The 24,492-nt window shown below is 47.5% G+C and overlaps 1 protein-coding gene across 3 annotated transcripts in view; it reads right to left on the bottom strand.

Moving 5' to 3' along the window:
• The window catches only part of FAM221B (family with sequence similarity 221 member B), a 131,741-nt gene that overhangs the window by 54,968 nt on the left and 52,281 nt on the right, over nucleotides 1-24,492 (bottom strand). Inside the window, exon 4 of one of the 3 annotated variants that reach the window (XM_086949191.1) lies at nucleotides 3,876-4,079. The exons of 1 other annotated variant lie outside the window; for it this stretch is intronic. In XM_086949191.1, the coding sequence (XP_086805317.1) occupies nucleotides 3,876-4,079 (204 nt within the window). Of the gene's footprint in view, nucleotides 1-3,858; nucleotides 4,080-24,492 lie in introns of all 3 variants that reach the window. One more of the 3 variants, XM_086949192.1, reaches the window with a different exon arrangement.

Genomic DNA, 24,492 nt, shown 5'->3' with positions numbered 1-24,492 from the left:
CCGCCTGATGAACTCCATCCACTCAGGATCGCCAACCGATCCTTGTCCCCACCACATCTTCAACAAAGCGGACTCCATCATCGCTCCCCACCTCCGAGACGTCATCAACTGCTCCTTCAACTCCGCAACCTTCCCAGAAAGCTGGAAACACGCCGAACTCAGCGCCCTCTTGAAAAAACCCACAGCAGACCCCACAGAACTTAAAAATTACCGCCCTATCTCGCTCCTCCCTTTCCCTGCCAAAGTCATTGAGAAAGCTGTCAACAGTCAACTATCCGCCTTCCTCGAATCCAACAAATCTCTCGACCCATCTCAATCCGGATTCCGAGACAAAAACAGCACCGAGACCGCCCTCATCGCAGCTACAGACGACATCCGAAAACTACTAGACAATGGAGAAACAGTTGCCCTCATCCTTCTTGACCTCTCCTCAGCTTTCGACAGTCTGTCATAGCACCCTTATACATCGTCTCAGCAACATTGGAATACAAGGAAAAGCACTGGACTGGATCATCTCGTTCCTCACCGGAAGAACCCAAAGAGTCCGCCTCCCCCCTTTCAGATCAGTGGCCACCAAAGTCATCTGCGGCGTACCACAAGGTTCTTCACTCAGTCCCACCCTCTTCAACGTCTATATGAGTCCCCTCGCATCCATCGCTCGACAACACAACCTCAACATCATCTCCTACGCAGACGACACCCAGCTGATCCTCTCCCTCACCAAAGACCCAAACACCGCCAAAACAAATCTATACAAAGGTATGAAAGAAGTGGCCGAATGGATGAGGAACAGCCGCCTAAAACTCAACTTGGATATAATGGAAGTCCTCATATTAGGATCATCCCCCTCCGCTTGGGATAACTCATGGTTGCCTCCGGCCCTGGGAAACGCCCCCACACCTACGGACCACGCACGTAATCTGGGCTTCATCCTAGACTCCTCCCTATCAATGACCAAACAAGTCAACGCCGTCTCTTCCTCATGCTTCAACATCCTACGTATGCTCAAAAAATCTTCCGTTGGATCCCTACCAAAACTAGAAAGACGGCCACCCACGCACTGGTCACAAGCCGAGTAGACTACGGAAATACCCTGTATGCCGGTACCACAGCCAAACTACAGAAAAAACTCCAACGTATCCAAAACGCCTCAGCCAGACTCATTCTAGACGTCCCCCGCAGAGCTCACATTTCAAATCACCTGAAAGACCTCCACTGGCTTCCCGTCAACAAGAGAATAACGTTCCGTCTCCTCACCCACGCACACAAAGCCCTTTACGATCTAGGACCGGAATGCCTCAACACGCGTCTTTCCTTTTACACCCCCACCCGCAAACTTCGATCGTCTAATCAAGCCCTCGCCACAATACCACGCATCCACAAGTCCACCATGGGGGGAAGATCCTTCTCTTACCTAGCGGCCAAAACCTGGAACTCCCTCCCCACCCACCTACGCCTTACTCAAAACCACCTCTCTTTCAGAAAACAACTAAAAACCTGGATATTTGATAAGTAATCTTCCCACCTTCCCAAGCGCCTTGAGACCCTATGGGTGAGCAGTGCGCTATATAAATGCCAAACTTGAACTTGTTTTCTCTTTCTTCACTTAATACACTTTTTCACATGCAAAGATGGGGTTCAAAAAAAAACTCTCCATTTAATATAAACATTATCTAGACTGCCTTAGTCTTGATCAATCCTTTGCATATATGATTATTTACTTACAGGAACATGCATCAAAGCATTTTGCGATTGCAAACGGTGCGAATCGCAAAAATCGGCCGTTTGCGATCGCAAAAATTGCTTTTGGAATGCATGAAACAAGAAGCCCCTTGGAAATTGAGAAATCGCAAAATTTGCGATTTCTTAAATTGCAATTGCATTTAAGGAATCGCAATTTGCGATTCCTTAAATGCAATGCAAGAAAGTAAAAAGATTTGCGATTTTGCAATTAAGAATCGCAATTTACCATCACATCTAAGGTGATGGTAAAATGCGATTTTCTTGAAAAAGTGCATGTGTGTGCGTAACATGGGTGCACATATCAATTTCAGGGGTGCAACAGGGTGTCCTTTGGACACCCCTGCACCCTTGAAATCGCATTCTCCATTTGCGAATCGCTAATTGCGATTCGCAAAATGAGAATGTCTTCCCATTCATTCCTATGGGCCTCCAGGCCCAAAGGAATGAATGGGGAGGGATTCCTTAATTGCGACTCACAATTTGCGAGTCGCAATTAAGGAATGTTTAGAAATCGCAAATTTTTCTGCGATTTCTACATAGGCATTTGCGATTTCTTAATTGCGATTCCTTAAAAATTGCAATTAAGAAATCGCGAATGAGTACAATGATGCATGTACCTGTAAGGATGGTTAATGAAATTGCTATAATAAATGAGTCATCACGTTCCCATTTTCTATTACACGTTAAAGAATTCACCAATGCAATTTAGTAAAACACGAACCTATGTTATTCAATGACTTATTTTTTCTACTCTACACTCTTATGTATGCTTTTACGATGTAGTAACTATGGGGCTGATTACAATGGTGGAGAAACTGCCACTGGCAGCTTGCCAGCGGCTGTTTCCATTGCAAAGTACTTCTCCGGCCTTCATATTACGATGGCGGGCAGTGTGCTGGCGGACGCAAAGTCCGCCCGCCATTGCCTGGCAGACCCACCATGCATCTGTCGAATGGAGGCTGTGCCTAGCAGGCACCGTCCGCCAAATTACGATTCTGGAGCACCACCAGCCTTTACATATCAGTGAAACCGCCATGGAAAGTCTGGCGGCGATTGCATTTGGGGGCCCTTTGTGGGCCCTCCTTTTGTTGGGGGAGATGGGTGTGCATTGGGGAGGTACCTATGGTACCCCCCTACATTTCCCTGCACCAGGTGGCAGGCAGCACGTGTTGCCTGCAATGTAGTGCAGGGAAACGCATAACATACCTTGTTAGCATTGCGACAGGTGCTGCAGCCATTAAAAATGCATGATGCGACCGCCACAGTGGTGGTCGCATTGTAATCCGATGTGTGGGCGGTCCCAGCCCCCACATCGATGGCGGCATCGTAATTACCCCCTAAGTTTTCTTGAGCTTCATCTCACTTATCTCAAATGTGTATTTGGTGCACGTTCACCATATCTTTCACTCAAGAGTGTGAATTCGGTTTCTGTGTCCATTAAATGCATAGTATTGTTTCCACTGTATCAGATCCATACAAAGAATCTGAAGGCTGTGAAGTCTGGTGGGTCCATAGGCTCTCTGCATTCGATGCCAACCCTCAACACGAAGACATGATTCCTCCCACAAGTTCATGCATGCCTACTCGCTATGTTTTGTCCCTGTGCCTGTACCACACATTTTTTTTTATTAATGCAGTATATTTATTTAAACTACTTTCCTTGAGTATCATTTTACACCCTTATTTTGCCACATTACTGTGTCTCAAGGTCGTGTTCTCATACTTACGGGGTCAGCAGGAGGAATCTGTGCACAGAAACATAGGGGCGAAACCAGGTGTGAGGCCCCCCCTGGTGAACTGGGCCTCCGGTATCTCCCACAGATGTTCTCCTCTGACTGACTGGCGCCACCGTGTGTTGGCCCACAGCCCCTTCAGCCCCAAGGGTATGTGTCACAGTGCTCAGCCGCGTGCCATCTTTCCTCAGCCGCGTGGATGGGGCGGGGCACCACATGACACTCATGCATACCAATAGACCCCACTCAGGCTTTCTCTCGCTTGAAATTGCCTCTGCCTCAATAAAAGTCAATGGGAGAAATATTTTCACCCAATGTATTTTTGTAACTCTCCTACTTTCCTCTTCTAAAATGTTGGAATGTATGCACTCTGCCCACTCACCGCTAGGAGTGACCCACCTTTGGCACGACAGGCGTGGCCGCCCATGGGCCGGTGCTCCTCGTGGGTGTGGCTGCAGCGGCACTTCGCCCTCCAGGCGCTGGCATCAAAGTTCTTCCTCCTCCTCAGCCAGTACTCCCCAACCTCCTCAGGGCGCGAAGGGATGAAGCTGTAGGCCGGGCAGCGGCACCCTTTGAAGGCACAGGGCACCTTGACACTGGTTCCTGGGGCATAGGAAGAGGGTGGCATGAGAGTTAGAGCTAGGGAACTCCAGGTGTACACATTTAAGCAGGTAAGTAGACTTCATTTTCAGTCACGGGCTGCGTCTCCATATCAGGCTATGTTGTATTGCAGAGATACATATACATTAATGCAGGGCCGGTTCTAGGATTTGTGAGGCCCTGGGCTGAAAGGGACCGTGCGAGGCCCCCTCTGATTTAGATAAGTGGCACCTTGCAAGGAGACCATTCACAGACACTGTGGGGGGCCCATTGTCCAGCATTTTGGCGCCCCCACAGTTTTAACTTTTACTCCACAAGCATTTCTCACACCTTCAGTCCGATAGGTGTGAGAATTGATTGTGGTCTAAAAGTTAAAACTGTGGGGGAGCCAAAATGCTGGACAATGGGCCCCCCACAGTGTCTGTGAATGTTCTCCTTACAATTGAGGGAGCGTCTCCGTCTCCCTCCCCTATGCCTCCGGACACCATCCATGAGAGGCCCAGGGAGGGGGCCCCCGCCAATGGACCTTAATTGCAGGCGACACCTTTCTTTGTAATAGATCGCCAGGGAAACAACAGGACACATCACCAGTGCGTGGCCCCATGCTGGTGGGCTGAGTGCGAGGCCCTGTGCAGCCGCCCACGCTGCCCATGCCTAGCGCCGGCCCTGCATTAATGCAGCATCGACACAGGCACAGCTTAAGCGCTAGCGGGCTCTAGTCCGAAAGTCTTTCTTGGCGCCCTGCAATGACCTCCCTCACGAATTTCCTCACTACCACCTTGCAGTGGTGCCCCTCTTCTTTCAAAATGCCTCTCTCAATTTTATTTATTTTATAGCGCCACCTAGTCCAGTGGACTGTGCAAGAGCGCTTCCCATCACAAACATATTATAAGGAGACAATGAGTCATACCAATATGTACATCAATGTATATAGGAAATGTTACTTAACACAGTGAGAACTATACATTGTAAGAGTCACATGTCATCCATACTGGTAGGCATTATGCATTAAGAGTGCTTGGTCTGGAGAAACAAAAGGGCAGATAACGTTTTTATGATGTGCTGTAACCAAAGTTGCTGCACCTCGTTTTCTGAAAAGGAGAGAGCCCGACAGCCCTACACCTCGCTATCATGCTGTTGCTCTCTCCTCTAGTGCTGGCGTACCTCAGCCTGCCATGCACCAATGTACACATCGTTGCACTATAGTGCAAGGCTGTTTGCATGAGGTCAATGATAGGTTTTACACTGGAATGGTCCACTTCCGGCACAAAATTCTAAGCTTTGACAAAGTGTAACACTTTACCTTCTTGCATGTGTGCTACATATTGCAGCTAGCAAGCAAAGTTGGAAAGGTTCAGAGAAAATAGAAGGTGAGATTTTTTATGCCAACCCCTTACTACCAAAGTCAGGAGGAATTAGCATAAAAAGACCATGGGTTAGTGCATTGGACTGTCACTTGGTGTGTAGAAACGCTTTGGGTCCGATTCCGATCTCGCTCGGAAGGGCACCAAACGCGATCCGACCGGAAAAAGTACGAGCTGTACGCGTGTTTTCTGCCCGACTCGTACAGCTGTACGAGTGAGCAAGTACGATGCGAGCAATGTGAAATTCACCGACCAAGTTGTTTCCGTGTCCGAACCGCTCCGTAAGAGGATGCGATTTACGAAGGAGCCAGTACGATGCATGCGTCGGACAGCCAGTGAGAGCCAAAGTTTCCTGCTCGCAAAACATCTGGGAAGTTGTCTTTGGGGGTCCGCTTGGGACCCCCTGTCACCCGCAGCCTTACGACTTGGACACAGTGGGAGACCTAAGGGTCTCCCCAACACAGGCATATACAGTGCGGATGGCAACGACTCGTACCCACTGTAGGGGGCGTCCTTGTGAGAGATGTACCAATTCAGTCAATGGGAGCCCATGTACGCGTCGTATGACCGGCTCCCATTGACTTCTATGAGAGTCCGACCGAACCGAGTCCGATAGCATGTGGCCGCATGATACTCGCTCAGTCAACTGCAGGACTCTGGCTCGGTCGGAAAACACTCCGGATCCGGCTCGGTCAGAGAGCTTTCCGACCCAGATCAGAATCGGCCCCTTTGTGTTACTTTAGGACTACTTCAGAATGTGTGCTAGAAAGTAAGCATCAAAACCGCACTTTGCACAAGGTTTAGTTAGCTTTTGTATCGCAAACAAGGTGCAAAGAGTTTGTAAATCCACCCCATAAATGAAACACAATGATTGGGGTGTTTCAGTAATAAAATTGTATTGCTACCCAAAGAAACCTCTTTTATTAACCTTAGAGTAGCAAAAGGTTGAGCAGAAAAAAACAATAAGGTTCTGAACCAATGCTTTTCAATTTCCGTGCAGCGCTTTGATTCCATTTCACAGATCAATGTGCTATTACTAATAATCAACATGTAAAAGAAGCATTGGCATAGTCAATAGGTCTTGTCTTTAGGACCTTGTAAGTGTGTAGCTGGGCAGCAGGTTATCATTGGTGCTGTACCAGGGATTGAAGAGCTATACAGTTACTACACACTGGGTGTGAAAGAAAGAGTGAATAGTTTTTTTGTGTATAAAAACAGTGCGGGTGAGTGCTTTTGAAAAACAGCAAAAGGGCGTCTTGAGTATTTTCGAGGAAGTGTGGGATTCTGAAGGTTGGTAGTGTAGCTGCTAAGAGAGTGATTTACTGGAGACATCTTCCTGGCTCTGTTTTAACTCATATACAAGGCAGTAGTACACACAGAAAACGATCCGAGAAATGCTCATACTTACAGAAAGCCATCACAAACATGTTATTGCCCCCATGCAGTAATAAAGAAGCTAATGTATCTTTGTTTTAGGACATTAAACAATATTGAATATTTATTTATGCCCTTCGGGAAAACTGACATTTTCAAAGTGTACTTTATCTACTGCTTTTACTAACTTGATTAAGGCATAGGGGCTTCAAGTTAACCACTTCAACCCCGGATTCATCTCAGCACTAAAAACAACAATTCAAATTAATTTAGACAGCTTCTCCATTTCTAGATTAATTCACTGCCAACTTTGAAATCTCTCTTGACAAATTCCACTCTCCCAGATGAACGTGAAAATGTAGCGTCAAGTGATTTTTAAAATTACTACATGTATCTCAATGGGGATATCCCAAAAATCTGGCATGGATCCGGCCCTCCAGGACCGGTTTGGTGACCCCTGCCTTAGACTGTGTACATAACACACTCTTGCTGCAGTGCTGACAAACTACTGTATGCCTGCAAGCTCTTGTAGCAGTGCACTAGTGTGTGTTGCAGGTGTAAGTAATATGTACTGGCAAAGACACAAGAAGCAGCCAGACTCCTGGGTGGGGGAATTAGCACCCCTAGCTGACAGGCCTTTTTCAGAGCACTTCCGGTCACCCAGAACACAAGCTCACGTAGAATCGTTGATCCAGGACAAGAGCGGAGCCCAGTGGACACCCAGCAGCTCCCGACACTGCATTTAATCACCCCAGAAGCAGGGTATCAAACCAGAAGAAATGGGTCTGGTGAGCGATTAAACTGCAAAAACGGAATTCCATATCTAACCCCTAAAAACTACTGACAAAACAACGGTAAACACTTCATGGCTAGAAGAACAGCCGCGGCTCCTCTGCTATGGCGGAAGAGCGTCGCCTCCAAAGAAACAGCAAAAAAGGAAAAATATAACATCACTAGTTTAATTTTTCCTTTCCTGCCGAGTCTTGGGGGCGGGGCCTAGTAGTGACAGGCACTGAGGAGAGTGGTAGTGCACTCCCATCACGAGAGTGGTAGTGCACTCCGATCAATGCGCATGACGACTTGGCTAGCAGTCTCAAGCCGGCCAAACCGTCATGCGCACTGAAAAGCTCTCTTCAACCACAGTCTGTCCTGTAGCGCAAATCAAGGGCGCTCAGGCCTATCCTGATGCTGCTCTCATGCATGAGAGCAGTTTCAGTCTTGGCCGCAGGGCATACTGGGAGTCTTTGCCTTCCCGTAGTGAATAGGAGCAGAAGAGCGTGACGGGACAGCTGATGGTAAGGTTTTTTTTTTAATCTCCCTCTCGCAACCCGTTTGCCTTTTCCTCCTGCCTGCCTGACCATCCACCCGCCTGCCTCACCACTCGTCCAGCATACCAGCCGCTCCTGTGGAAGAATGAGTGACAAACTAAAATAAATAACCCCATTGAATCACTGCCTGCATAGCAACATTTTGTAACTCTGCTTTAACAAATAAAATGCCTCTTTAATTTCACCGCATCAGAAATGCAATGTTCATATTATCAGTGGTGGCTGCTGGGGCATTAAAGGGGTGGGGCAGCAGAGGGATGCAGCGCAGTGGGAGAGGCAGTGCCGTGGTGGAGAAGCATGCATGGCCAGTGCGGGGAAAAGAATGTAAAACATGCTTACATGCCATCTCCAGGGTTGGTGCTCTTCTGTCCTCTGCTTCTCGACTCCTGGCAGGCCACAGGCTCTCCTATGCCAATCCAGATGCTGGTCTCATGCTGGGATCACCCAGCATGAGAGCAGTGTCGTGATTGGTGTGAGCTCCCTAGTGAGACGCTCACTAAGGGACTATGGGCCAGATGTAGGAAGCCTAATACTGGTCAGTAACAGCCGAAATTACTGATTTTCGGCTGCTACCGACCGATATTAGGCTTTTCAGATGTAGGAGGCCACATTTCAGGATTCGGTAATTTACCGAATCCGTAATTTATGAAATCGGTAAATTACCGAATTCTTAAAGTACCGATTTGGTAAATTACCGAATCTGTAATGTAGGGAGCACTCAAGTGAGTGCTTCTTACATTTAAGGATTCGTTATTCACCACCAACTATTAGTTGGTGGTAAATAACGAATCCCTTTTAAAAAGCAATTGTTTGCTTTTTATGCAGTGCCATGTGGCAGACATACATGCCCTTAGGGCATGTATGTGTGCCACATGTGCACCTATGCACTATTCAGGGGTGAAACAGGATGTCAATGTGACATGGGGTGTGGGTGGTGTCTGAATACTTACCGACCCACTGATAAAAACTCTGACTACATGCTGCTGGTAGCTTTATCATGACCTGGGAGAAGCCCCCATCTATAGTCACACTTTCGTCCAGATAGAACACCCGCCCGTGGCACCTATTCCGGTTTCCACTGTGGTCCTCGGTGTTATTCCAGACTGCACAATATTCAAAAGCACTTTTTAACTTTTTAATCAAATCAAGGCAAGGACAGGGAAGCTGGAGTTTAAATGCTACAGCCTCCCATTCATAGATAAATCATAAATTAGCACTGTAACATGCAACACTGTGAAAGCACTACAGACCGCTCATAGCGCTTAGTGACTTAAGAGAAATCATTAGAATCAGTTTTTCGCCAAAACTAATTATTGTCTTGAAGAAGCGGAGGCCTCGTCAAGCTAGGGCCTGCAAGCCTTCAAAAGGTGCGAGTACCTACTGTCTTCAGATGCAATCACCACTTGAAGCAGTAGTGTTGGAACTGCTAAGCCATCTTCATTGTCTACGGGGGTGCCAGGCTCTTTGCTCTCTGGTTTTCATGCTGCATTTCTATGGACACGGTGTCTTGGTGGACGCTCTGATGTCACAGCATGGAGATAGCGTCAAACCATTTAGATGGCTTCTAGATCAGTCCCAATAATGTGGATATGGAATTTTGGCTAGAGCGGCCTACTTTTAAACTGGGGGACCAGGTTAAAAACTCAGGGGATGCTCGACATAGTGTGATTGTTATGAAAAAAATAAAAATGGACGAAGAGTTTGATCTGTCGGAGGGGCAAGCAGCAATGAGGGTGTTGGGGCGTGAAGAGGCGCCATATGGTATTTGATCTCAGTCTTTGAATGCTTAGCAAATGTGACTGAAATAACAGCACGATTTACAGCCCTGTTTACAGAAACAGCATTGGAGTAAAGGTAAGCTCAGAGCAAGAATGCTCTTCTAATGGAAAGAGAAGTGTTGCCAAAAATGAGCAGGAAACTAACAAAAACAAAGCCCCCAAAGACCAGATAAAAAACCAAAGCGTTATAATACAGTACTTGGTCCCTGCTCGGTGGAAGGAAACAGACAAAAAGGGGGAACAATGAGAAGGACTGACCACTAGCAAGCAAGGATTTTTAAATGACACTTAAACAAAACAAATGAAAAGCAGTGGACGGACTGTAAGCCCACGAAACATTATATACTAAAGTATATACAAGAGGTCTCGAATGCTGGACCTAAAAAGGATGTCTGTGACAAGAGCAAGAATCCACTGAGCTTTTTTCATAAAATAATGTGTGACCTGCATATCACATATGTTTTGCAGCAGAAACATTAAAGCGCTATGCTACTACATAATGAGTCAACACAGCGACTAGACAAATGGCAGATCTCTCTCTCAAGTGCATTAACCATGCCATTGTAATTATCTCCTGAAATTTCCAGGCACACAAAGATTTCTGCAGGTTTCTCTAATCTTGGTTCAGCCTGTCATGCAGAGGGTGCCACCTTGACCTTTGCACCCAGTGTGACAGCACCGGTCGCACCATCCTAATGGCGGGACTGCTCCGAAGCCACCCAGTTCTTTGTTCACATCTGAAAGAATAGAAGCAAATATGAAGGAACAATGTCAACTCCATGGAGTAGACTAGTTCTTCCCTCTGGTGGCCATAGTCTTGGAATAAAAATTATGTTTTCATTGGTGTCAAAGTCGTGCTTGAGCATACACTTCGCTTCCTGTAGACCGTTTGCCCAAGCACGGACTGGAAGTGCAAGGTCGGGCAGGAGGAAGCATGCATCCAAGCTGAGGTGGGATCTGCTTAAGGCATTGAACAGATTGTTTTAATGATTACGCAACCACAGGGGATGATGTGTACATAGTGACAATCAGTGCTTCAAGTAGGATGACAAAGATGGGGAGACCTATGTAGTTAAGGGTGTAGCTTAAAACAAGTAAGCAAGCAAAATTCATGTGCTTCCCACAGCTATAGCTGCTAGGTTGGTCATTCGGACTTATTAGTCCAATCCCAGTTCTTTCTCAGAATTCTGGGACTTGTGGTCCTGGTTTTTTATACTGGGTTAACTACGCCTACAGGTCTGAGAATTCTAAGAAAAAACTAGTTTTACACTGGGTTAACAAAGTTCCAAGAATTAAAAAAAACAGGTTTTATACTTCGTTTATGAAGTCCCAGTAGTCTAAGAAAACAAGCACTTTCAAATCTAATAGGTCTGTCTTTGTCCGCCAGCCTTTTGATAATTCTTATTTTGTTCTATCATGGTTTTTGTAAAAATGTTATTTTGGGAAGGGGCCAAGCCCTTATCAATCTTGTTGGACTTGGCCCTTCTGGCAGGTTCAACCCTGAACTTTTTGCTTTGATATGTGACCTGGTGTTAGTTATTTCTGGCTTCTGTGCACTTTAACACTGTGTCCCAGTGCAAAGTGCGTGCGTGTGGTGAGATTGACCTACCCTCCCATAGGAATGCTTGGGGAATGTATGTGTCCATGGTAGTTCCTGATGTGTGGGGAGTGCAGGCTCGAGTTTGGTATGTGCGGACTCGTGTGATTAAATGCTGTGCGATGATGTGTGCGGCGTTAATGTGTCTGGTGTGGAAGTGCCACTTCTAGAAGTTGGCATGTCTGTGTAATAAAGGTGCAGTGACTGTCTGGCTTGTGATTGGCTGGAGCTAGCTGGTGAGCCTGGCTCCAGGAGTCAGCATGGGTCTGCCCCGGTGGTGAATAGAGAGATTGACAGCTAGATGGGTCGGTGGAGTGCACCTGGGCCCTGAATAGGTCTGGGCCTTCCCTACACAATACTGGATCCGCCCCCTGTGGTGCGTCTGATGTCCCTAGCCTGGCCAGTGAATGGGGAGAGGGGCTGAGCACAACAGAGTGCTCCAAAACCAGCTGCGTCTGATTTTTCCCCCACCCTGCACCCACAGAAAAAGGAAATGTGTATATAAAAAGGGGCTGTGACACCATACAAAATGTTCTCTTGTTCCTGACCTGAAGAGGGGGGCCTGCTGCTGCTGGGCACCAGGAGGATACCACCAGTAGGGACTGCCTCCCTGCCTGGAGGGCCCTGTGAGCTGGACCCCGGGCCCAGCCTTTGCCCCCGCCTACCTTTCTAAAAGACTTTTTTTCCTGGACTTGAGACTTTCTGGGACTTTTTGGTCTCCCAGCGCCTGGGAAGCGCTGAATCCTCATTTCCAGGGGGGCGCTTTATTTTATGGTGTCTGAAGATGAGTGTGCTGTCTTGAGGGACCACACTTCTGATTCCCATCTTGCTAACTAGCGCTGTTGTGCCGTCAGAGTAGCAATCCCTACCCCGAAGGATTCCCCGGCGTGGGGATCCCCCCGGGGATTGTGCCCTTATCGAGCGGGACCCCACCCCGCATACTTGCTATTTTCCTAACAATTCCTAGCGGGTGCCCACCCCGCTAGGAACCTTGTGCCACTGTAAACCCTAGCAGGTGCCCACCCCGCCAGGGTTTGTGTTGTACAGGGAGCCTACCCGGGATTACTGCCGTGAGCCGCTTCACCCTCCGGGCCGCCGCACTGCCTGCGACGACCCAGAAGTGCTTCCGCGCTGACAGGAAGTGGATGGGAGCCCACCCTTGCTCCTGTCCCGAGGAGAAGAGGCCAGAAGTCCCACCCCTGCAGCGCGGCGCGAGGAAAATAGGGCCGCAGAAGGTGCAGGCGGGGCTCCGGCGTTGGAAGAGAGCCCCGCGCTGCCCAGAGAAGAAGTCAGCAGCCCGTGCCTCCCACGGGGCTCCCGAGAGTGAGGGAGAGGCCCGTGGTGACCAGCAGAGAAGGAATCCCGATGAGAACCCCGCCCAGGAGCGGACCGGTAAGGAGGGGGGCCATTGTCTCTGAGTCCCCCAGAGTGGGACTCCAACGTTGTTGTGCAGCATTACTTTTTCAGGGCCCAAGAGTCCCGGGAGCATTTGTTTCGGGCCCACGAGGGTCCAGGCGGCATTAGGCATTCCGAGCCCCGTGGCTCCAACGCGTGGTTTGGCCATAGTTGTCCAGAGCGGAAGGGGCATTTCGGGTGGTAGAGCGGCCCCAGCTGGCATCAGGCCGCTCCCCCCAGTGTGGCAGCATTTTTCCTCCAGAGCCCACGAGGCTCTAGCGTAATTTGGGGCACAGTTTCATTAAGAGCCCACATGGGTCCAACCACAGGCACAGTTGTTAATTAGAGCGCAGAAGAAGAACCAGGACGCACGCTGGTGCCAGGCTCAGGTCCTACAGCTGTCCAGCACTTAATGGGTAGCTGCTACATTTAGGCTGAGAACCCTTGCGCATTCTTCTTTGGCTGCCCGCGCAGCCAGCCCAGACATTCTGGACATTGGGCCTGTAAGCCCCTGAGAGGCCAAGTTGGCCTGGGGACAGTTCATGTGTTGTGCCCTTGCGTGGGGTGCATGTTTTTGCCTCATGTGATTCATGCAATACTTTATGCCATACCTCTAAATGTATTTGTATGCTTAGGAGGTTGTTTTCCCTAATATAGGTTCTGCTAGTGATTTCATGGTTCCCTGCGGGATACATGCCTAAGGTGGCTAGGGTTGTAGTAAATGGGCAAAATATAGACAAATCAAAATATCGAGTCCAAAATATAGAATGGACAAAATATCGAATGGACAGAATATAGACATCAAAAATATCGTTTTGAAGGTAAGTGATGTAATATAGATTTTAAATATATAGACAGTCAAAATATCGAAGTACATAATATAGTTTATTAAAAATATCGAATTTTTAATAATATCAATTTTTTTAAAGTGTTTTTTATGTTAGTATATGTGTGAAAAGTGTATATATTTTTATAATTTATTTTAAGTAATTAATTTTATGTTATTTAATTATTGTGTAATTTAATTCTGTAGTGGGTTGTGGGTTTATAGGGGAATAGGGTGGGAAGTAATTTAATTATAATTAATTAAATATGTTAATTAATTAATTGGTATTTATTTAGAATAAATTGTTAATTAACTTTTAATTGGTAATTAATTAATTCTTAATTGATAATTATTTTTTATTAATTGATTAATTGATAATTATGTGAAATAAATTAATTTATTTTCTGTAGCGCTTTGTGGGTTTATAAGGGAATAGGGTGGGAAGCAATTTAATTATAATTAATTAAATATGTTAAATAATTAATTGGTATTTATTTTGATTAAATTGTTAATTAATTTTTAATTGGTAATTAATTAATTCTTAAATGATAATTGTTTATTAATTGATTAATTGATAATTATGTGAATAATATTATTTTATTTTCTGTTGCGGGTTGTGGGTTTATAGGGGAATAGGGTGGGAAGTAATTTAATTATAATTAATTACATATGTTAATAAATTAATTGGTATTCTTTATGATTAAATTGTTAATTCATTTCTAATTGGTGATTAATTAATTCTTAAATGATTATTTTTTATTAATTGATTAATTGATGATTATGTGAATAATATTAGTTTATTTTCTGTAACGGGTTGTAGGTTTATAAGGGAATAGGGTGGGAAGGAATTTAATTATAATCAATTAAATATGTCAATTAATTTATTGGTATTTATTTTGAACAAATTGTTAACTACTTTTTAATTGATAATTAATTATTTCTTAATTGATAATTAATTTTTTATTAATTGATTAATTGATAATTATGTGAATTATAATAAATTATTTTCACTAGAGTGAGAATAGTAAAATGTATCCCTATGCTGTCCAACGCTTTCCCTACTGTTGCACTCTCTGGAGTAGGAATAGGAATTTTTACCCCTACGCTATCCAACACTTTCCCTACTGTTGCACTCTCTGGAGTGGAAATATTAATTTTTACCCCTACCCTATCCAACGCTTTCCCTACTGTTGCACTCTCTGGAGTGGGACTAGTAAATGTTACCCCTACGCTATCCAACGCTTTCCCTACTGTTGCACTCTCTGGAGTGGGAATAGTAATTTTTACCCCTACGCTATCCAACGCTTTCCCTACTGTTGCACTTTCTGGAGTGGGAATAGTAATTTTTACCCCTACGCTATCCAACGCTTTCCCTACTGTTGCACTCTCTGGAGTGGGATTAGTCATTTTTACCCCTACGCTATCCAACGCTTTCCCTACTGTTACACTCTCTGTTGTGGGAATAGTAATTTTTACCTCTACGCTATCCAACGCTTTCCCTACTGTTGCACTCTCTGGAGTGGGAATAGTACATTTTACCCCTACGCTATCCAACGCTTTCCCTACTGTTGCCCTCTCTGGAGTGGGAATAGTAATTTTTACCCCTCCGCTATCCAGCGCTTTCCCTACTGTTGCATTCTCTGGAGTGGGAATAGTAATTTTTACTTCTACGCTATCCAACGCTTTCCCTACTGTTGCACACTCTGGAGTGGGAACAGTAATTTTTACCCCTACGCTATCCAACGCTTTCCCTACTGTTGCACTCTCTGGAGTGGTAATAGTAATTTTTACCCCTACGCTATCCAACGCTTTCCCTACTGTTGTACTCTTTGTAGTGAGAATAGTAATTTTTACCCCTACGCTATCCAACGCTTTCCCTACTGTTGCACTCCCTGGAGTGGGAATAGTAATTTTACCCCTACGCTATCCAATGCTTTCCCTACTGTTGCACTCTTTGGAGTGGAAATAGTAATTTTTACCCCTACTCTATCCAATGCTTTCCCTACTGTTGCACTTCTAGGAGTGGGAATAGTAATTTTTACACCTCCACTATCCTACGGTAATAATATTGTGTATTTTTTATTAATATTATGTTAATATATATATATGTTTTAACAGATATGATTGTATTTTTTTATAAGTTAAATTAGTTATTTAATAATTTTAAGGAAATTTAAGTATGTTTAAGTATATTTTAGCTATTTATTTTTAATATTTTTTTAATTTTACATAAATGTTAAGAAATTCGATATTTTTATAATGTATATATAAATAAATATATATATAAACGATATTTTGGGGTCGATATTTTGGTACTTACCTGTTTGTAGATAGGAATCCGATATTTTGTCTGTCGATATTTTGGAATCTATATTTTGGGTAGTCTATATTTTGTCCCTCGATATTTAGTCAGTGATCCTAGGGTTGTGTTAGAAATGGCGATTTCTGGTTGGCTGAGGCTTGCACCAAAGCCAGGCAGAAACCACCATTCTACGTCAGGGCAAGGAAGTTACCCTCCAAAGATAACCCCTGCTCAGCCCCTTGGCAGCTTGGCACGAGCAGTCAGGCTTATCCCGGAGGCAATGTGTAAAGCGTTTGCGCGCGCACCGATCAACAACACCCAAGGCCCACCACAAAAAAAACTCCACACAAGGTTATATATTAAAAAAGCCTTTGTATTATACCAAACACATTAGATAATAAACACACAATTTACACTGTCCCAACTGGCACGGGCAGAATTTACAGGGGATTATATACACAGGACAGGGCCACCTGGACCACTGTCAGGAATAAGCACTTTTAGAAGTAGCACTTTTAGAACATACAATACTTGTAGCACCAAATAGCAAATGTAGCACACAACCAGTAACCACTAGTAAAAGGTAAGTACCTCCTACGCAATCCTAACCACCTTAGGCATATATCACGCAGGGAACCATGAACTCACTAGTATAACCCATACTAGATAAAACAACCTCCTAAGCAGAAACATATGTCTAGAGGTATCAGAACACAGGGTGCTCAAAACATACTACACACAGTACAATTCCTAACACCCAAAAAGCAATAGCACATGAATCAGAACAGCACATAAATCATAATATCACATAAATCACATTAGGGTCCAGGTTGCGCCACTGCGCCCGAACCTAAAAGTAGCAGCTGCCCACTACTTGCTGGGCAGCTGAGGACAAGAACAGGGCCTAATAGCTGCAGCTGGCACTAAGTGCTGCGCATCTGTGGAAGGTCAAGGTAGGGGTGAAGGAGTGTGTTAGACCTGTCAGCCCTAGGGTGATCTTTCCCTGTGATTTTTTGCCCTTGCCTCATTTTTCCCACCTACTTTTTGTTGGCTTTAGGACTCTGGGCACCCTCCCATTGCTAATCAATGCCAGGGTGCAGGTGCTCTCTTCCCCCAACATGGCTGCCACTGACCCCTGCTACTGCAGCGTGGTCTGTATAGGCACACTCTAGTAGCCAGGAGCTGGCTGGAACCCTTAAACAATGTTGCCATACCAGCCTGCCAGCCTGCCCATAGCTAGAATGAGGGAAGCTCCTGGAACCTTCCAGAATAGAGGAGGCACCAACTGCCACTGCCAACTGCCAACTGACACTATATAAGGAAAGGGAGGGAAACCTTCTAGTCAGTTGGGGCATCACTGACCTGGGGAACCCACGCAGGACTTTTAGGCGGGAGGGCCTAGTGAGGAACCTATGCTACTGGGAGTGACAGGATTTAGGTGCTGCCTCTTAAGCTGGGTGAGGTGTCCTAAGCTAGCCCCCTGATCTGGCCAAGTGGTAGGGAACCCCAGGGTCCATCTTCAGTGACTGAGGAAAAACTCATCAAGCCTTCAACTCAGAACCCCCCCCCCTCTCAGCAACTTCAAGTAACCAGCAACTAAGGGCGCAGAACCCTCCAAGCGCCAAGAAGTCTACTTTCCTCTGACCAGAGATCGTTGGGGGATCGACCAGGTACTGGACTTGTGCGGCCCTGCGCAACCCCTGCCTGCATTGGGGTCTAACCGCCCCACCTGTCTCCCCCCTGACTGACTCTCTGCCCTCCATTCCCCCTGCATTGCTCACTGTCTCACTTGAAAAGCGCTATAAATGGTCCCGTCCTCAAGCGCTATGGCCAGAGACTGCCTGTTCATCGGAAACTATTGAAATGGCCTTCCTTGCCCGGCCACGCCTAGCGCTGTGAAGCATCTCCGAAGCGCTGTACCTTGCGCTCCTCTGAGGCGCCTGAGGGAATCCTGTGACGAGCGCGGCATTGGCGCTGCTCCTTCGATGCCCGGGGGGGCTTCCGGCCACCAGCGCTGCTGCCTGCCCTTGCGCCGGGTCTCCGTCATTTGCTTCCCCCCTCGGCGTCCCCCGTGTGCCAGGAGAGGGCCGCCGCATCGCGTGGACCAGGCCGCATAGGCCTGAAGGCAAGCTGTTCCCTCTCACGTGACGGGGAGCGCGACTGCGCCACCGGCCACGCCCCCACCAGAGCCGCGCAGCTATTGGAGGCTGCAAACGAGCCCCTCATCAGCGCCAGCACCCGGAGAAGAGCTGGATTCGCCGCGGAGGGGTGGTGGAGAAGCCTTGGTGCCCCCTCCGCTCTGCCCCGCATTGTGTCACCTTGCCCCGGGCCGGTGCTGTGCGACAGTCCCTGCACTGCGCCGGGCAGCGTGCGAGCCCGGTTGGAAGAAAGCTCCTCCCTCCACCTCAAGCCACCGCAAGGGCCCCGTAGGGCCGAAGAAGTGAGGTAACCCCCCTGGGGAGGAAGGCGGTAGGCCGGGAGAGGCCCAACGTCACCCCTCCCCCGGGGTTAACTGAGACTGGGCCCTGTTGGCCCCTTCTAATGTGCCTTAAGAGTTTGGAAGTTGGAGGATTAAACACTGTTCATAGTGCACCATATTTACAAGCCTGAAATGTTCATAGTGCACCATATTTACAAGCCTGAAATGTTCATAGTGCACCATATTTACAAGCCTGAAATGTTCATAGTACACCATATTTATAAGCCTGAAATGTTCATAGTGCACGATATTTACAAGCCTGAAATGTTCATAGTGCACCATATTTACAAGCCTGAAATGAGAGGGAGCTTCACTTCACTGTACTGAATTTTCTTGCAGAGGTGGGCTTCCATAGTATTCTGATGATCTGATCTAGGTCGCAAGCCGACTGGTATTCACAAGAAGAAAGGCTTGTCACAAATGACTAAAGGGTGTGTTCTTTGGAGTTCCTTGTTAGACTGATAAGTACTTGCCGATATGTTGTATTACCTTTAAGGAAAAGCGTCCATGAGAGGTTTGATGTGTTACTTAAACGCATTACTATAGTTGCTTCTTGTAGGATCCTCCAGGTTAATACAAATACCCCTTTGCCTGTCAGAGAGTCTGATGCGACAGGCGGGGTTAGTTAGTGTTTCACTGCTAGATGAGCGGTGTATTGTTTTAATGAAATGTTCACCCATTCCTAGGAAATGCAACCTGAACGTGATTCATGAAATGTCTTAATGAAATGCTTACCTGAAATGCCAATGAATTAATAATGCATCGCTCTATTTGAAAGCCTATATAAAAGATCTTGATTTTTCAAATACAACTACTGGTGTGGTCTCCATTATTGCGCCACTGTGTGTTTCATTGGATGAGTGTGTTAAGTAGCTGCTTTACACGCAAGCCCCTGGCTGCCTTCCTGCTCGAGCCATGCTACCCCCTTGAGAGCTGGTGCCCCCAGTTCTTACAGAGTGCAACTCACTCCTGAGTCCAGAGACATGTCCCTAAGAAGGAAAACCTAAACGGTGCAGCTGCCCACTACTTGACGGGCAGCTGAAGGTTAAAACTGCAACATGGGCTCTCACTGGCCCTAGGACAAAGACTGCACCAACTGTGGGAGCCATCTGGCTCTGAGATAAAGAATGCACAATATGTGGGAGCCCTCTAGGCTCTAGAACCAACACGTGTGTCCCCTAGAACTGTGGGGGGAGGACATGGGCCTCTAAAATAGACATGACCCCCGTTGGAGCCACCTAGGCTCTGAAGAATAATGGGGGCTTCATTGGAGCCACGGGGCTCCACCAATACCTACCCCCCTCGTCACGGGCTTTAGAAATGAGGTATGCCCCCTAAGTGCCTCAGTCGGCACGCACAGAAACGCCCATGGAGTCCCCCAGCCCTGTTCTGACTTACCGGGCTTTTCGCGGGGGGCTCCTCCTTCACCGTGGCTCCTCTCACCATGCGGCAGGGGGGACGCAGTCTCTTCTTTATGGTCTGCCGGGGCTTTCCCTCACTCACGGGAGCCCTAGCGGCTTCATTGAGGCGGCGGGCGGGGCTCTCTCTCCCTTCTGAGAGGCCCACTAGTAGCGGCTGCTACTCCTGTGGTGCGGGGCTTCCCTTTACCTCCCGGAGCCCTGTGGTGTCATCGGCCCTTCCCCAGGGCCCAACGCGGCACGGCACGGCACGGCTTCCCCCAAGCAGGGGGAAGCGGAAACAACATCCTCCCGGCCCCGCCCACAACCAGGCGGCTGGCCGGACTCTAGCTTCCGGTGCTTCTCCAAGGCCGCGGCAGTGAACTAGGGGTACAGATGAGGGGTGGGCACCCTCGGTGCCTAAAATAAACGTAGAGGCGGGGTGGGCACCTGCTACGGTGCATATAAACGGGGTGGCACCCATAAATAAAAATAAATAAATGCGGGCATAAGGCAGGATGGGCTCCTGCCTGGAAACAACAAAATAAGCGGGGCAGGCACCCACGCTGCCGCTAAGGAATGCAGCCGTGAGGGGCAGGCCCCCCCCCCAGATAAGGAGCAAACCAAGATAAAAGCACTCCCAGGCCAGCATTAAACGTAAAGTACAGTGCTCCTGTGTTGTCAAAGGTCCTGGAAAGTTATTAAGGGCAAAAGTCCAAAAAGGTGTCCAGGGCAAGGAAAAAGTCCCCCTGTCATCCAGGGCATCTTGGGGCTGGGCAGGGCCCAGGGAGGCAAGCCTTCCCCTGGGTCCCAGCAGCAGCACGTCCCTGGTAGATTCAAGTAACAGGACACAAGAACATTTAACATGAGGTCACAGCCTCTTTTTATACACAAAAATCCTTTGTTGTCAAAGGTGCAGGCAAGGGGCGAACCAGACGTAACTGGTTCCTGAGCACTTTGTTTTGCTCAGCCCCTCTGCCTATTCACAGGGTGGGTCAGGGACATCAGACACACCACAAGGGGTGGAGCCAGCATTGTGGAGGGAAAGCCCAGCCCTATTCAGGTCCCAGGTAGACCCCTCCCTCACATCAATATGCAGATCTCTCCACTCACCACCAGGGCAGATCCATCCTGACTCTTGGAGCCAGGCACACCGGCCAGCTCCAGCCAATCACAAGCCAGACAGTCATTTCACCATTATTACACAGACATGCCAACTTCTAGAAGTGGCACTTCCACACTAGACACATTAACGCCGCACACATCATCGCGCAGCATTCAACCTCACGAGTTCGCACATACCAAACTCAACCTTGCACTCCTCACGCATCAGGAATTACCATGGATACACATATCCCCTATGCATTCCTATGGGAGGGCAGGCCAATCTCACACACGCACTCAGAGAGCACACGCACTTTACACTGCGCCACAGCGCTAAAGTGTGAAAAGACCAGAAATCACTATACTTATCTCAGAGTTCAATGCAAAAAGTTCAGGGGTGAACCTGCCAGAAGGGCCAAGTCCAACAGGTTGCGTAGTGTGTACTTACAGTTTACCAGTGATTACTGGTTGTATGCTACATTTGCTATTTGGTGCTACAGTTATTATATGTGCTATGTGCTATGCATTATTCCTACAAAGTGCTAATTCTACCAAGTGCTAGTTCTAAAAGTGCTAATTCCTGACAGTGGTCCATGTGGCCCTGTCCCATGTATATAATCCCCTGTAAATTCTGCCCGTGCCAGTGGCACAGTGTAAATGGTGTGTTTATTATCTAATGTGGGCCTTGGGTGTTGTTGCTGGGTGTGCGCGCAAACGCTTTACACATCACTCCGGGATAAGCCTGACTGCTCGTGCCAAGCTACCAAGGGGGTGAGCAGGGGTTATCTTTGGCCGGTGACTTCCTTGCCCTGACTAGAGTGGTGGCTTCTGCCTGGCTTTGGCACAAGCCTTTTGCAACCAGAAATCGCCATTTCTAACAAATTTATTTAAAAACAAATTTGGCTGAAGACAAAAATATTATTTGGTCTATAAAAAAAGTACACTTACCAAAGTAGCACCTTGCACTGAAGAGAACTAGATTGCGTGTGGACGTGCTTCTTTTGAAAGTGCTGCAGTATACAAAAAAAGTGATTGATGGAATGTGTGAATTGATCTCAGCAACCTAGGACCAGAGTTGCCCTTATGAGGGCTCATCAGCCAAGTATAGCTTGGTTCCAGTGACAGAGTGCATGGGTAAGCATGGGCGAATTTTGCGAATCTGGCATTCGCGAATTTAGCGAATTTGCGAACTCGCAATCCGCAAAATCCGCGAATTCCCGCAAATTTGCGGGTTTTTTTTTGTGTTCGCAAGTGTTTCTGCCAGTTCGCGAGGATTTGGTAGTAGTTTGCAATTGCGAACTTACTTATCGGCTCGCAACGGTCGTGACTATGTTGTTTCTACGTCTGGTTCATCATCACAGCCTCCCAGCACCCTCTGTTTCACCACTGCCACCCTCTCTTTGACCCATGCCACCCTCTGTTACATCAATGCTACCCTCTGGTTCATCATCACTGTAGAAGATGGGGGGGAAAAGCAAGCACACCTGCCCTGCTTCAACTGACATGAATTAATTTGGGGTTAGTTTATTAACAACACCTGCCCTGCCCCAACTGACAATAATGAATTAGGGGCTAATTAATGTGTCACTGAATTTGAAGTTCCAGCCTGGCACCTGCTTGTCTGCTCCCTTAGCTGTAAATCAGGTCCTTTGTGGCATACAGTTAAGGTCATAGCAGGGTCACACAATTGTTGCAAGCAGGCAACCGAATTCTGGAGGGCCCCCTCAGGAAGCACAACAGGGAATCGTTACAAATCATGAGATTGACCTTTTGCACCTGCTCATTTGTTTTGCTTTTGCAAAAATCATTTTTCGGTAATTTCGCGCTATTTGCGAGGCTCGGCGTCGTGCGAAACCGACCGCGGAAGACGCCAATTCGTGCGAATGAGCTTTATATTTTTTTGCAGCGTGTTATTTCGCGAGTTTTTTTGCAGTATTCGCGAGCCGCTTGCAGCGCAACACACGAATTTACCCCAAGGTCGAGTACGGGCGCAACCATTTTGTTTGCGTGACGTATTTCCGTTTCCGCCCGCTATGTATAATCTCGCGAGGTAAGCGCATTGCGAGTACAAGTTCGCACGAGATCGCGAGGAAAATTGCGTGCGAACTTACTTTCGCGCTCGTGAACGGGCGGCCATCTTGTTTTTCATTCATTTCCTGTGTCTGGGCATGGTGTTTATCCTCTTGCTATCTTTGCCATCCTTTGCTTGTTTTCAGTTTTTTTTCCAACGATTTTGCTTCTTATCTATCCCTCTCTTTTCCTAGCTGTATATTTTGTCTTTTCTGCTATTTTTGTTTACTTTTAAACTACTTTTTAAACTCTTTTCTTTTCTTCTTCCCTATCCTATTCCTTCTTAATTTTCTACTTCCTACCTTACCTGCCCAGACCATGGTGAAGCCAGGCGCCGTGAAGCTGCCCAGGCACTTGAGGGACGCAGCGGCGGCGGGGAGGAGGAGTCCTGGACCCCGTGCCAGGACAGCATGCGGGCGATTGAGGGGGGAGCAGGTGACCCGATGGGAGATCTTCAGCCCGGAGGAAGTGGGCGCGCTGGTCTACTTCGTCCAGCGCCGCCTGCCCAGGACCATCGCGGGAGGCGGCAGGATCGCGGCCGGCTACAACATCCGGGAGCGCCGGAAGCGGTGGCAGAAGGTGTGCTGGGCCATGTCCCAACTCTCCGGGGTCCAGCGCACCTACAGCCAGGTCACCCACTGCTGGACAGACGTCCTGGACAGGGAGCGCGACCTGCTGGACCAGCTCGGCTTGGAGATCCCCGGGCTTGGTGAGTAGTAGTAGCTATTTCATCACTCACTACTATGTTTTCTCCTGCTCTGTGTGGTTGTATTGCAAATATTTGTTTTTTACATGGAGCAAGCCAATAATGCTGCTGACGATTACATTGTAGTTAAATTATATTTCAAAATCTTCTATGCATTTCAGGTGCACTGCTCTCCTTCTCAGTGGCGTTGCTACTATGCTTATTTGTTTTCTATTTTGTGGTCTCATTGGCCTGACTAACAACTATGTATGAGTGTACTTTACAGAACTGCGTAATGCTAGACACTAGGGGGCAGATTACATTTACAAGCCCCTTGCGCCACGTTTACGTTGCCTTGCGTGACGCAACAGCGGCGTAAACGTGGCGCATCCCTGCGAGTCATTTACAGCGTGACGCATCTAGGGAGATGCGTCACGTTATAAAGCCATGGGCCTGCGCCACAATGGGTGCGTTCCTAGTATGCAGGGTGGGCAGTCCTGCGGCTGTGCGCCTCGCAAAAGTGCCTGCGTGAAATCTACAAGATTTAACGCAGGCACTTCTGCGACGCTGCTAGGTCAATTCAATTCCTTATGCCTGCTTGAAGCAGGCGTAAGGACTGACACAGCATGTTAAGTATTGGGTGGCCCTGAGCATTACTGGAGTTGCATTGCGTTGTCGACGTGACTCCAGCGATGCGCCGCTCTTACGTGACGAGAT

This window comes from Lissotriton vulgaris, unplaced genomic scaffold (assembly GCF_964263255.1).
Source record: "Lissotriton vulgaris unplaced genomic scaffold, aLisVul1.2 SCAFFOLD_1743, whole genome shotgun sequence".
NCBI classification, from domain to species: Eukaryota; Metazoa; Chordata; class Amphibia; order Caudata; family Salamandridae; genus Lissotriton; species Lissotriton vulgaris.
This window is presented reverse-complemented; position numbering and strand designations above follow the sequence as displayed.